General features: G+C 33.6%; 2 protein-coding genes across 2 annotated transcripts in view; one reads left to right on the top strand and one right to left on the bottom strand.

The window, feature by feature from the left end:
• LOC136847113 (DNA excision repair protein ERCC-6-like) overlaps positions 1–15,000 on the bottom strand; it is a 248,636-nt gene that overhangs the window by 227,098 nt on the left and 6,538 nt on the right. The window lies entirely within an intron of this gene.
• LOC136847115 (uncharacterized) overlaps positions 1–15,000 on the top strand; it is a 140,950-nt gene that overhangs the window by 125,754 nt on the left and 196 nt on the right. The window contains exons 4-5 of the mRNA XM_067118453.1: positions 7,069–7,181; positions 14,649–15,000. The exon at positions 14,649–15,000 is cut by the window's right edge and continues 196 nt beyond it. Coding sequence (XP_066974554.1) covers positions 7,069–7,181; positions 14,649–14,732 — 197 coding nt within the window. The 3' untranslated portion in view covers positions 14,733–15,000. The remainder of the gene's footprint in view (positions 1–7,068; positions 7,182–14,648) is intronic.

Here is a 15,000-nt window from a genome sequence, read left to right as displayed (position 1 = left end):
CAAGATCCCAAACTTTCCGCCTTTCCCTTCTAGCAAATATCTATAAACAAGATCTAGACCAAGACCTAAGGTCTAGACATTAGCTATAACATTATCGTCGCCCATCATCTGTATCCGGCCCACGCTCGTTGTCGCATTTGCCTCTACTCAAATGCCAAAAGAAAACGATCTAGACTTATTCCTCAAGGGAAGGAAAGATCATATCTCTCCTTGTTGACGCTGGACTCTTGGGCTGATGGCTTTTGTTGTTTATGAGTTATTCATGAGACCTCGTCTTTATATTTACTTTGCCTTTTGGTTTTCGGCATTCCGTGTTCTTTTCGTAAGGTTTATCTGATTTCATGTTTTCAGAAATATTTCAATTACAACTAGAGCAATTACAAGCCCAGAGGCATATATATATATATATATATATATATATGACTATTTATCACATCACCGTGATTCATATACAATCAGAAAGCTGCAAACGTCCTTTAATATCCAATTTACTCTACCTCGGAAGTAATATATTTTCATATATGTTACCGAAGGGGAATTTTTAGTTGATAATAAGTCCACCGTCCCGTGGGGTCGAACCAGCGACGGACGAGGAATCAGGACTACAGTGACATATATATATGTATATGCGGATCGATTTGGGCTCGTGCTGTTAATACCCAATGTGCCGCTGTTGATCTAAGCTTTGAAGTAGGTATCTGCTAAGTACCCGTCTTTAATGGATGGCAATGGTGGGGGAGGGGAGACAGACAGGCCTGGCAACAAGATGAATTCGCTTGTTGTTTTGAATGTTTACTATTCATTACAAGGGAAGACAGTGTCGAGGATACAACGCATTATATGAGACCAGAGAAGTAATATCATTCACATAGAGTACGATTTTAGAGACCTGAGATTCTTGTTTCATCATAGCAAAGTGCCTCATCGAAGCGAATACGTTTTATCTTAATTACGCTGCAAATACACAGCTGTCATCGGGACCATGAAAAGATTTAATTTATGTCTTCAAGTGACATGTTTCTCCTTAGCAAGACGCGTTCATACACTATGAAGGAATAAAACCCACCTAGGTGCCATTAGGCGTAGATCCGGCGTCCCCAAAACTACATTTACATAGATTTGTTTTTCGCTGAAGATATTTACGTAAGGCCTGAACTCCGCTGAGATGTAATTACTCTTTTGTTATGAAGGTTGCGTTTTACTTCGGTGCATATATTCTTTTAAGAGACCGAGATGGCATATCTGCCTAACCATACTAAGAAAGTGGTAATGAATGTAACGACTCAGGTTAAATCATTCTACAATTATGGCATTGGTGATGGATTAAATGACTCAGGTTGAATTATTCAAGTAATATGGCATTGGTAATGGTCTTAAGGACTCATGTTAAATCATTCTAGAAATATGGAAGTGGCAATGGGTTAATGACTCAGGTTAAATCATTCTAGAAAAATGGAAGCGGCAATGGATTTAATGACTCAGGTTAAATAATTCTAGAAATATGGAAACGGCAATGGACTTAATGACTCAGGTTAAATCAATCTAGAAATAAGGAAGCGGCAGTGGACTTCATGACTCAGATTAAGTCATTCTAGAAATATGGAAGCGGCAGTGGATTTAATGACTCAGGTTAAATCATTCTAGAAATATGGACGTGGCAATGGACTTAATGAATCAGGTTAAATCATTCTAGAAATATGGAAGCGGCAATGGACTTAATGACTCGGGTTAAATCATTCTAGAAATATGGAAGCGGCAATGGACTTAATGAATCAGGTTAAATCATTCTAGAAATATGGAAGCGGCAATGGATTTAGTGACTCAGGTTAAATCATTCTAGAAATATGGAAGCGGCAATGGACTTAACGACCCGGGTTAAATAATTCTAGAACTATGGAAGCGGCAATGGACTTAATGACTCGGGTTAAATCATTCTAGAAATATGGAAGCGGCAATGGACTTAACGACCCGAGTTAAATAATTCTAGAAATATGGAAGCGGCAATGGACTTAATGACTCAGGTTAAATCATTCTAGAAATATGGAAGCGGCAATGGACTTAACGACCCGGGTTAAATAATTCTAGAAATATGGAAGCGGCAATGGACTTAATGACTCAGGTTAAATCATTCTAGAAATATGGAAGCGGCAATGGACTTAACGACCCGGGTTAAATAATTCTAGAAATATGGAAGCGGCAATGGACTTAATGACTCAGGTTAAATCATTCTAGAAATATGGAAGCGGCAATGGACTTACTGACTCGGGTTAAATCATTCTAGAAATATGGAAACGGCAATGGACTTAATGACTCGGGTTAAATCATTCTAGAAATATGGAAGCGGCAATGGACTTACTGACTCGGGTTAAACCATTCGAGAAATATGGAAGCGGCAATGGACTTAATGACTCGGGTTAAATAATTCTAGAAATATGGAAGCGGCAATGGACTTAACGACCCGGGTTAAATAATTCTAGAACTATGGAAGCGGCAATGGACTTAATGACTCAGGTTAAATCATTCTAGAAATATAGAAGCGGCAATGGACTTACTGACTCGGGTTAAATCATTCGAGAAATATGGAAGCGGCAATGGAATTAATGACTCGCGTTAAATAATTCTAGAAATATGGAAGCGGCAATGGACTTAATGACTCAGGTTAAATCATTCTAGAAATATGGAAGCGGCAATGGACTTAATGACTCGGGTTAAATAAGTCTAGAAATATGGAAACGGCAATGGACTTAATGACTCAGGTTAAATCATTCTAGAAATATGGAAGCGGCAATGGACTTAACGACCCGGGTTAAATAATTCTAGAAATATGGAAACGGCAATGGACTTAATGACTCAGGTTAAATCATTCTAGAAATATGGAAGCGGCAATGGACTTAACGACCCGGGTTAAATAATTCTAGAACTATGGAAGCGGCAATGGACTTAATGACTCAGGTTAAATCATTCTAGAAATATGGAAACGGCAATGGACTTAATGACTCAGGTTAAATCATTCTAGAAATATGGAAGCGGTAATGGACTTAATGACTCGGGTTAAATAATTCTAGAAATATGGAAGCGGCAATGGACTTAACGACCCGGGTTAAATAATTCTAGAACTATGGAAGCGGCAATGGACTTAATGACTCAGGTTAAATCATTCTAGAAATATGGAAGCGGCAATGGATTTAATGACTCAGGTTAAATCATTCTAGAAATATGGAAGCGGCAATGGACTTACTGACTCGGGTTAAATAATTCTAGAAATATGGAGGTGGCAATGGACTTAATGACTCAGGTTAAATCATTCTAGAAATATGGAAGCGGCAATGGACTTAATGACTCGGGTTAAATAATTCAAGAAATATGGAAGCAGCAATGGACTTACTGACTCGGGTTAAATCATTTTAGAAATATGGAAACGGCAATGGACTTAATGACTCAGGTTAAATCATTCTAGAAATATGGAAGCGGCAATGGACTTACTGACTCGGGTTAAATCATTCTAGAAATATGGAAACGGCAATGGACTTAATGACTCAGGTTAAATCATTCTAGAAATATGGAAGCGGCAATGGATTTAATGACTCAGGTTAAATCATTCTACAAATATGGAGGAGATAATAGATTTAATGACTCAGGTTAAATCATTCTAGAAATCTGGAACTGGCAATGAATCAGGTTAAATAATTCTAGAAATATGGAAGTGGCAATGAACTTAATGACTCAGGTTAAATCAGTCTATTAACATGACACTGGTAATTGTTTAATGACTCAGGTTAAGTCATTCTAGAAATTTAGAGGTATGTGGGAGAGGTGGGAGTCTCTGCCTTGGCGGATATTTGCAGTCTCCTAATGCACTTGATATACATCAAAGCTTTGGTCCAGCCCTGTCAAGTAGGACAGATTACGGGGAGACTCCCCACACATGACAACAATACCGCATGCAAAGACATAAATCTGGATTAACTGCTTTGAATCTTATCCTTCGCAATGAAAAATGGGAAACAGCTCGTAACAATGAAGAGATTTCCTGTGTATTCCGTGAGGTACGTATTTCATTAAGGCGGCCAAGTGGAAGAATTCTCATATGTCTTATTATTTTGGTTTTGTTGAGAATGCATAATTAGATCTTGCGATACTTGATGCTAAGATTATATACACACAGACTCTACTTATTCCGGGAAATGTTCGTTACATTTTGAGAATTTTATCGCACGTTAACGAAATCTAATTGGCTTTTACAAATGCATATATAACCCATATAGCATCCAGTTTCGTTGTTGCAGAAATGGTGTAAAGATGAATAAATCTGCTTGGTTGTTAATAAGGCGTACTAGAACATATATACATATACACACATTACACAGATATATATATATATATATATATATATATATATATATATATATATATATATATATATATATATATATAATATATATGTATTGTATATAAATATAAATATTATATATTATATATATATATATATATATATATATATATATATATATATATATATATATATATATATATATATATATATATATATATATATATATTGGTGTGTGTTTACAGTTCTATTACTTAAAGATAGTCATTATGTGATTATATGATTTCGAAAAAAATACTAACAGCCTGTGAACAATTATTGCCTTTTAAATGATGCTTATTCACTACATCTGCATACAATGTAGAGGTTGGAGGTAATTACAAGAGAGGTATTGATATCAGATAATAAGCAAATGTACACCACCTGAGCAATATAATCACTAATCTGTACACGTCAATGATTTGTATAATTAGTTAGATATGTATTATTATTATTATTATTATTATTATTATTATTATTATTATTATCATTATTATTGGGGTACTCGAATATAACGCTGGACGTAGTGGCTATGAACGTGTTGAGTAAACATTCCCAGAATGAAATGCCTATAATACCATCTGAGAAAATGACCAAAAATAGACTCGGATGATAAAAAACAAATAGTAAATATGGGCTCTCCGATTTATAGAAAAAAAAACTTCTCCCTCAATTCCGAAGATAAATTAAAAAATTCCTGTGTGGATATGGATTTGGGAATCTTCGCTGATATAAGGATGAAGCCTCTACAATATCTGGATTAAATTTTTCCGATAAAACGCAATTACTTCTTATGGTTGGAAACATATCTGACTTTAATCGCAGAGAGACTGAGTTTCTGTGGCTTACTTTTAGCCGAATAAAAGGTAATAAACTGTATCTATATATATTTTTAGTATATGATTTTAGTGACAACAATTAAGTCTGCAAACTTCCGATTATTTTTCGCTTATCAGAGAAAACAAATCTATATGGATGCTGTTTCTGGTTATCATAACAAGAATTAAGTTCCCGCAATGTTTAGATTTTCTTTATGTCGTCAATTGTAAAAGCAATATTTCAAAATAGAACTCCTCTTTGTCGAGCAATTTAGCTCACCTATATTTCATTTCCTTGAAGGGTAATGCTTTTTATGAAGTGTTTTTTTTTCTTTTAGCAGTAAAGAGAAGCATTGCTTCTAGCACAAACGCATCCTGTCTTTTATTCCTTGGTTCGTTGCGTGATTCTATTTTATTTGTCTTTTTTAAGAGCCTCTTGTCGCACGTAAAACCATCTTAAGAAACGAGTTTTTGGGTAAAATACGTTTGTAGTAATATTGTTAAATGCCTGAAAACGTGGAATTCTAAAACGTTAACTCTCAATTTTATCGAAAATACATTAGATTGTTGATATTTCGTAAGTTAAATCTCATACATGATTCATTTGTTGAATGATGGTTGTCGTAGAAGTAGAGGAGTCCGTTATTGTAACTGTAATTCACATGTAAAATTAGGCAGTAAGTAGTTTGGGTTACAAGCAAAAAAAAAAAAAGGAACATTCATCTACCTAGTAATAGATCTATTTCACTATCTACAGCTTAGCATGGATGGATAGATGGACGTATGGAATTTAGGGTTGATGCAAAACCTAAGCTACTGTATATTTAGAAAACCAACTGTGGATTTTCACAGCCAAATATCATAATCATAATTCCTGTGATTCATAACATGTATTCCTACTTATTAAGGAGCTATACATCAGCTTGACAGTAGTCTGGCATTCCTACCTTTCTTTGGAATTAGTTTGGCATTCCTACCTTCCTTTGGAATTAGTTTGGCATTCCTACCTTTCTTTGGAATTAGTTTGGCATTCCTACCTTTCTAAGTAATTTCATCCTAAGAGAAATTTTCACAAGTCTAATCTATACCTGCCAATTCTTCATTTCTCGTAAGCTGGAGAGAGATAAACTACAGTTCTATTAATTCCAATGAAGATATTTTCATCTTAGGAAGCTATATAATCAGTAATTAGTTAATCAATCATACGACGACTAATTTTTTACACTTCGACAGAGTTCATATACAATTTCTTTTCTTTTTGTTGCTTGTTTGTAAGTTCCCTCCGCTTTTGGTAATATTATTAGAAAGATATTTTACTATACAGACCAACATTTCGCCATTTTCATTATGTTCATAAAAAAAAAATTCCATACTAACAGTATTTTTTCCCCTCTTCATTATCTCAAGAGCAATTTTCACCCAGCAACAATTACCCCCCCCCCTCTCCCCGGCTTTACAATACGGTAATCCTTATTTATAGTAAATTGATACAATTTACTATATAATTGTGGATTTTATTACATCAGAGTTTATCAGGAGATTGTGAAATTCTTAGCAATCCCTATATTATTATTATTATTATTATTAATATTATTATTATTATTATTATTATTATTATTATTATCCCGGTTATTATTATTATTATTATTATTATTATTATTATTATTATTATTATTATTATTAAAGCTGCAACCCTATTCGGCAAAGCAGGATTCTACAAACTTAAGGAAAGAGAAACAGAAATAAAGAATAAACTAGATAAGAGAAACAACAAAGTAAAACCAAATGAGAAGAAACAACTCAAACCTATACGTGCAGACATGCTCCTCCCAAGAGTAATGCTGGTCTAATGCTATATTCTGTTCTTCTTCTTTCCCGTAGCTCGTAAGCTGGAGATCGAGAGGTGCCTGGCTCTCCAATCCGTCGGGAGGATTACCGCTGAGCCCAATTCATCCTTCTTAATCTCCGTCACTAGGACACGACCATTACCAGAGGTACGTAAGAAGCGGTAGAGGAACTGAACGAAAATCTCAAAGAAAATAATTATAATTTTACACTCGAGGCTTCTATACCGGTGTTAAATGTTAAGTTACGGAAACTCGTTAATATCGAATTCACTTCGCTATCAGCTGGTTGTTTGTGGATTAATTACGTGCGTGTGTGTATATATATATATACATATATATATATATATATATATATATATATATATATATATATATATATACATACGTATGTGTCTACGTATGTATGATGTATGTATATATGTATGTATTATATAAATCTATATATATACATACATATGTACATACAATATATATATACATATATATATATATATATATATATATATATATATATATATATATATATATATATATATATATATTGCATGTATAAGTACCATCATACATGTCAAAGATAATATAGTTATATAAAACACTGATGGTTATAATGTTATCCACGTTATACAACGTGACTATAAACAAAACTTTACAGAAATTTGTTTAAAGTAAACAAAAAACCTTTTTCCGGGAAAAATGTTTAAATTTCTATCTTATTTTTCAGCGACTAAAAAAACATTATGGGTCGAATGTTACACCAACACTGCACAGAATCCAAGAGAAAATCGGCAACACAGATAAAAAAAAAAATTTGCAATGAAAACGGCAATAAGAGAAATCAAAGTAAGAGTTTTTTCCGCTTACGCCGTAAAACTTCGTTTCATCTATTTTTATTCACATTTTAGACTCTGAATATTTTCATTTTTACTCTTTTACATTAAATGTGTGCGTGTGTGTGTGTGTGTGTGTGTGTGTGTGTGTGTGTGTGTGTGTGAGAGAGTGTGTGTGTGTGTGTGTGTGTGGGCTTGTGTGTGCGTGCGTGTGCGCCCACGCACATGTACAGATATACGTAGTTTTTTTATCTAGATTTAAAATGAAAGGGGGAATTAATAGCACTGGATTTTCTTCAGGCAAAAAAAGCTGAATTAATCACAAGAGATAAGAATGTACAGAAACTGAAAATCTATTCCCCACCTGACAAAAAAAAAAACTTTTATATGAAAAATAAAATTCAGTTCGAACTTACAGCATCGCGGATAAAACGCATTCATGTAGATGAACGAAAGAAAATAAAAGACAAGAGATAAAAAATTACACACATCGTAGAAGTCGAAAGCTTTCTGGTGTAAAGTTCTCAGAATCGATAAAAAGATATTATTCGGTAAAAATAGGAACGCAGACTAAAAATGCCTTCAATGGCGAGTCGATATGAAGGACATATTTTTGTTTCCCTGTATAGAAATAGTCGAAATGTTCCTGGAGGTAACCAGATTTATAAGGATGAGAATCGTGTATTTTCAATCCAATTTCCGGTCAGTGTCGGTCTGTAAATCTCAGCTTATTTATATAACCTACAATAAACGTATATAGACACATGTATGAAGGTACTTATATATGCAATATATATATATATATATATATATATATATATATATATATATATATATATATATATATATATATAAACTACAATAAACGTATACAGACACATGTATGAAGGTTCTTATATATGCAATGTATAATATATATATATATATATATATATATATATATATATATATATATATATATATATACATATATATATATATATTATGTATAATTATTTATATGTATATAAATACATATAATTAGGAAACAAATAATCAGCTGATAGCGAAGTGAATTCAGTATTAATGAGTCTTTGTAGTTTAACATTAACAACAGAATAAAAGTTTTGTGTGAAAAATTAATGAGTCATATATATATATATATATATATATATATATATATATATATATATATATATATATATATATATATATACATACTGTATATAAATATATATATATATATATATATATATATATATATATATATATATATATATATACATATACAAATATATATAGATATATATACTGTATATATATATACATATATATATATATATATATATATATATATATATATATATATATATATATATGTCTGTGTGTGCGTACTGTACAGGAGGAATATATCCATATAAATGAAACCGAGGGAGCAATGGAGAGCGGGAATGTTGCCTCCTGAGTATAAACTCCTTGTACGAATAGCTTTCCCGTGTACCAATACAACCAATACTCTTCGTAAATAAGTGAAGATAACATCCAAAATATAATGCTCTCCATTCTTCCCTTTGTTTTATTTATACTGGCATATTCCTTAATCAACTGTAGCTCTTTTTACACTAAACTAGCGCCACAGCTATGGTTATCATTACCCAAAATATCAATGGAAAACAGGTATTGACATAAAACTCTGAGATCCCGGTACCGCCTAAAACAAATATTACTTTTTAGAGTTTCTGAAAACTCCTGTATATTTCTCATACCCGCTCCTTTTTTTGGGTCGAGTCTTATTGCACTTTCGTTTCATGTTTCTTTGTATTTTCTCCATATTAAGATGGATAGATCGCATGAAGGTTCCGTGAAAAATCCCGTATCTTGTTTTTCATTAATACCTGCGGAGTTATTATTATTATTATTATTATTATTATTATTATTTTTATTATTATTATTATTATTATTATTATTATTATTATTATTATTATTATTATTATTATTGCTCAGAAGATGAACCCTATTCATATGGAACAAGCCCACAGGGACCACTGACTTGAAATTCAAACTTCCAAAGAATATGGTGTTCATTATAAAGAAGTAACAGAAAGTATTGGGAAATACAGAAAGAAGAGATCACTTATCAAGAAAAGAAAAGTAAATTAACAAATTACTAAACATAGTTTTGGTGCTAGTTTACAGACAGATATCAATCAACATTAAGCCGTGAAATCTCAGGATGTATTTCACTAATGGGTGAAGATGATGGGAGTGCCGAAACCGTGGAAAGATGACAATTAACTTCTCTAGAAAAGAACATAAAATTCAAGAAAATAAGGATAAAGGGAAGAATTCATTGAGGCTTCTTTATGAAGGAAATACGATTTAAGCAAGTAAAGATGAAGCATAACACGAAATTGAGGCTAAAGGACGTTAAGGTATGCCGCCATAAATCTCACAAATTGAAACAGTAATTACCTGGGATGATGCCATGAAGAAGTTGAAAGTCGAGTGTGCTAGGGTAAGCTGATGAGATTACACGAAGAAAGCCCCAAGTTAATTAGTAAACGAAAATTTCTGTTTTGACGCAGAAAATAAAAAAAAACTATTAGTTGATAACGGGGGCCCTATGTCTGGCCTAAGGACAAGATCAGAATTGGGGAGAAAAAAAACTTTCAGCATGAGCAGTTAACATACAGTTTTTGCTAGCTAGAAGTGTAAACAAAAGGCGAAAATTTTTGAAGTGAGGAATTCTGTTGAGTAGAAACGCGAATTTCGTCCACCATTCTATGGTATGAAATAAGTGGAAGTACTGGAAATCCCAGCTATATGTAGAAGAAAGAAAGCAGGATGAAAAGTAACCATCAGCGAACAAGAGAGTTGACAATTGGCGATGACAAGGGAGAGAAGAGAGGAGACAAGTTGGCAATGGAATTGATTTAAAGCAGAAGAGTGGATGTAAAAGCATGCAATATGCCAGTTAAAACTGCAGTGGTTCTATAAATCAGTGACAAAAGCATGTGAAAAATGCATCTCAATTTAAGCAGGAGTAAATGTTGTAAATTAGAATGTCCTGCTTGAGAACAGGAAACTGATGATTCAAGTACTCAGTGACAAGAGCATGTGAAAAATGCATCTCAATTTAAGCAGAAGTAAATGTTGTAAATTAGAATGTCCTGCTTGAGAACAGGAAACTGATGATTCAAGTACTCTCTCCCAACCATATCAGAAAAAAGATAAAAAAGATTAGAGTTAAACTACAGGTCTTACCAGAAACGACGCGAACAGAAAATAAGACTTTATTGCTCCAATACTTACGAAAAGAGGGCATAAGAAATATGAACTCACAATAGACAAGCTGGGAGATAAGCTTTTTTTTTTTCTAGCTGGCGGAAAATATCAGCAGCTGATACGACCTAAGTTGAACTTGATTGGCTGAAGCTCATGCTCAGCACCCGCTATTGGTTACAGCGATATCGGCTGCGGATTTTTACCGTCAGCTCCAAGGAATACAGCCTATTACTGATACCAACGACTAGTTTAATGAATGAACACGGAACGGTAAAAGACCCACTCCCGACCGAAGCAGAAACGAAGCAAACCGAAATATCTGAGCCCCCAGGAGACCAGGACGTCTGCTTATCGGTCAGGTATTCATTCCAGGGAAGGCGTTTGTTTTCTGACGGACTCTGGTGCTTACAATGGAAACCCGAAATAGAGGCGCCAGAAATTAATTTCCTCCCTTATTAACTTTAGGGAGGACCAAAAATTTCAGTTTCCTCCAGCTTATTCGGTCTTTTCCTTGCCACTGAGAAGAAGAAGAAGAAGAAGAAGAAGAAGAAGAAGAAGAAGAAGAAGAAGAGGAGGAGGAGGAGGAGGAGGAGTGATGTGAAGAAAGGGCAAAAAAGTTACAATATCAACGAAAATGAGTTACAAGAAGTAGGCAAATACTAATAATAAAATGAGAAGAGAAGTGCGAATAAGTAAATCAAAATGAAGACGACGACACACTGTGCAGTTGGAGATGAGAAAGGAAATGAAAAGGAAGAAGGCTAATAATGGAGTGAAGGGTAAAAGGGAAAAATTTTAGAACTGGATAAAAAAGTAATAAAAAATAATCGAGACAAAGGGAGAAACGGCCAGCAAAAAAAAAAAAAAAAACTTCAAGATTTGTGAAAGGAAAATAATCGGTTTTTATAATAGTATTTCGGTATTATGATGCACATACATAAAAGCTAACATGTAACGTGGATATCGTGTCATTTCATTTAATGTTTCTGGTAAACCGCTGTCAGATATTCATCAATGAACACTAAACTAAATTTAGCAAATTTCACTTTCAAATCAGCAGCACACCAGAACACCGAACAAATTTATGACGCTTGTTATAAAAAAAGATATACACTGCACATGGGGAGCAAAAAAATATCAACCGTACGTAGAAAATAAAGATTTACCAGCGAGGTACCCTATCGTATTGACTGACTGATTTTTCACTCACATAATATTTGTACTGTCTTTACGCAAAATCTTAACTCGTAAGTGCCGGTAAAGACTTTTATGCTTTCCCATAAATATATGAACACACTCTCTCACACACACACATATATGTACATATGTATATATACATAGGTAAGTATATACATATGCATATATATACACATGTATATATACATATGTGTATGTATGTATATATATATATATATATATATATATATATATATATATATATATATATATATATATATATATTTACCACGAAAAAGTTTAATTACATAACACCTTGCATCTCTTTTCTACAGAGAATTAATGGTAAATCGCCTTACACCACAAAATATTAGTTATATCTTTGAACTCTGGTTACCTGAAGACTAACAATAACAATAAAAAAACATATCTTATTTGTCTTTCAATAAAGGAACTGCTGGTAAATCCCTACCATCTGCGTTTCAGAACAGATTATTACAAAAAAAGTACTTCCCAATCCATATTCACCTGATCACTCCAATCCATTTTTTGTTTTCTCCTCAGGTGAAAAAATAAAAAAAAAAAACCTCCCTGAAATTCGAAGAGAAACATTCCCTTTCATCCTTTAGCAACAATCCGCAATAACCTGAGAGGCCGTAAAGAAGCAAGAACGCTTTTCTTTTTTTTTAAGAATATTCCAAAAGGTACGTCCACGCCAGAACGACCCCGCAAAGAACACTCAGGCTGAGAAGCCTGCGACGTCGTGGGAGGACTTCCAGAGTCGGAGAGGTCATTGAAGGGGGCCGGGGTGGTGGGTGGAAGGGACTTCTCTCGGAGGCAGACGTCCGGGACATAACATGACGTCAAGCACTAGGAAAAGTAAAAAAAAAAAACAGAAAAAAAATGTGCTCTCACTATTAGGGTTTTCTCTGAAGCTCATCTGATTCAGACTTGCCTTTCGGTCAACGCACGCTGTGAGATATATAGACTGAAAGCTGCTCCTATTGCATAAACGAGTTATGATGAATTTTCGTAATATTTAAGAGGAGTCGACGACATCGGAATTTATGTAAACAAGATTGCAAGTCGACAGCTAGAGAACCCGTATTTGATCCCCGAGCGAGGACGGACCCCTCTGACCGATTCTGTTGACTTGAGCAGTGAATTGAGAATCAGAAAATTTTTTGAAGGTATACTGGCTAGTTGCGAAGGAGGAAAAAAGCACAAGGATGTATATATAACATATATTTGTGGCATGTGTATGAATGTATGTGCATATATATATATATATATATATATATATATATATATATATATATATATATATATATATATATATATATACATATATATATATATATATATATATATATATATATACTGTGTGTGTGAATGTATGTAAACTCTTGGCCCAGCGGATAGCAATCACACACACACACACATATACATATATATGTGTGTGTATGTATACATATGTATATGTGTGAGTGAATGTGTTTAATCGCCTTGGCTCACCCGATAGCAAAACACACGACCGCCACGAACTACAAGATTTACCACGCAGGAAGAAGAGTGATTTCCACTAGTCTCAAGAAAAATGCAGTGTGTATCTATGAACCAAAGCAGTTAATTTAACTTAATTAGGTGCCTGATTGGTAATCGACTGTGGTGAATGAAATTCACGTTGGAGAAAGGGTATGGGATATATATATATATATATATATATATATATATATATATATATATATATATATATATATATATATATATATACATATATATATATAATATATACAGTATATATATATATATATATATATATATATATATATATATATATATATATATATATATGGTGTTCGACATGGTTGTTGAGTATTACGGCATGAGTGTGTTGTTTTTCTCAGAAACCACCCTGTGTGGAAGGAAAGCGGTCTAACCCAACAAGAATTAAGTTTCGCCCCTGGTTAGGATATGAGAGAGAGAGAGAGAGAGAGAGAGAGAGAGAGAGAGAGAGAGAGAGAGAGAGAGAGAGAGAGAGAGAGAGAGAGAGGATTAACGAAAAAAAAAAAACGGATTAGGGTATCATTAGAAAAGTGGCTACATGATTCAACGGAATAAGATTTATTTATTATCAACAGAGAAAATCAAACTTTAAAGAAATATACTAATCACTAAATAGGTTAATACTCTATTTAATTAGTATAAATGATTTTCGCTATAATATGAATAAAAATCATGCATTCTGGTGAAGTGACGAAATGTTTTGCATGGATAAAAAATATTTAGAAATACATTTTACAGCCACATCATTAATCAGTAATGAATTCATTTTGTTTTGTTCCAGGTTCTTTGGGAATCTCCCTGTCTGCCCAGGGTCTCCGAGCTGCTAATCCACCCTGGTGACGTTATCGTTCTCACACCACGCTAATCACTTAGCTGCCAGACGCAAGATTATCATATCCACAAAAGCAAAGGGTTTCAACCAAAACAACAGCGTTGCTAACGTGTTCAACAAATTCTGATGCGTTTCATTTGAAGATCACATAGATATTAGAGCGTGCATATATATTTTTTCTCTCTACTGTACAAAACGTTACAAGACCTGGAACCACTAACGGCAAAACGGAACGTTGGCATCATCAGTTGTTCATGCAGTGTGAGGGCGAGAGAGAAGTCTCCGTCATTTGGGTTTTTCT

Source organism: Macrobrachium rosenbergii, chromosome 16 (genome assembly GCF_040412425.1).
Source record: "Macrobrachium rosenbergii isolate ZJJX-2024 chromosome 16, ASM4041242v1, whole genome shotgun sequence".
Classification (NCBI taxonomy): Eukaryota; Metazoa; Arthropoda; class Malacostraca; order Decapoda; family Palaemonidae; genus Macrobrachium; species Macrobrachium rosenbergii.
Note: the sequence above shows the minus strand (reverse complement) of the source record. Positions and strands in the feature narration are given on the sequence as shown.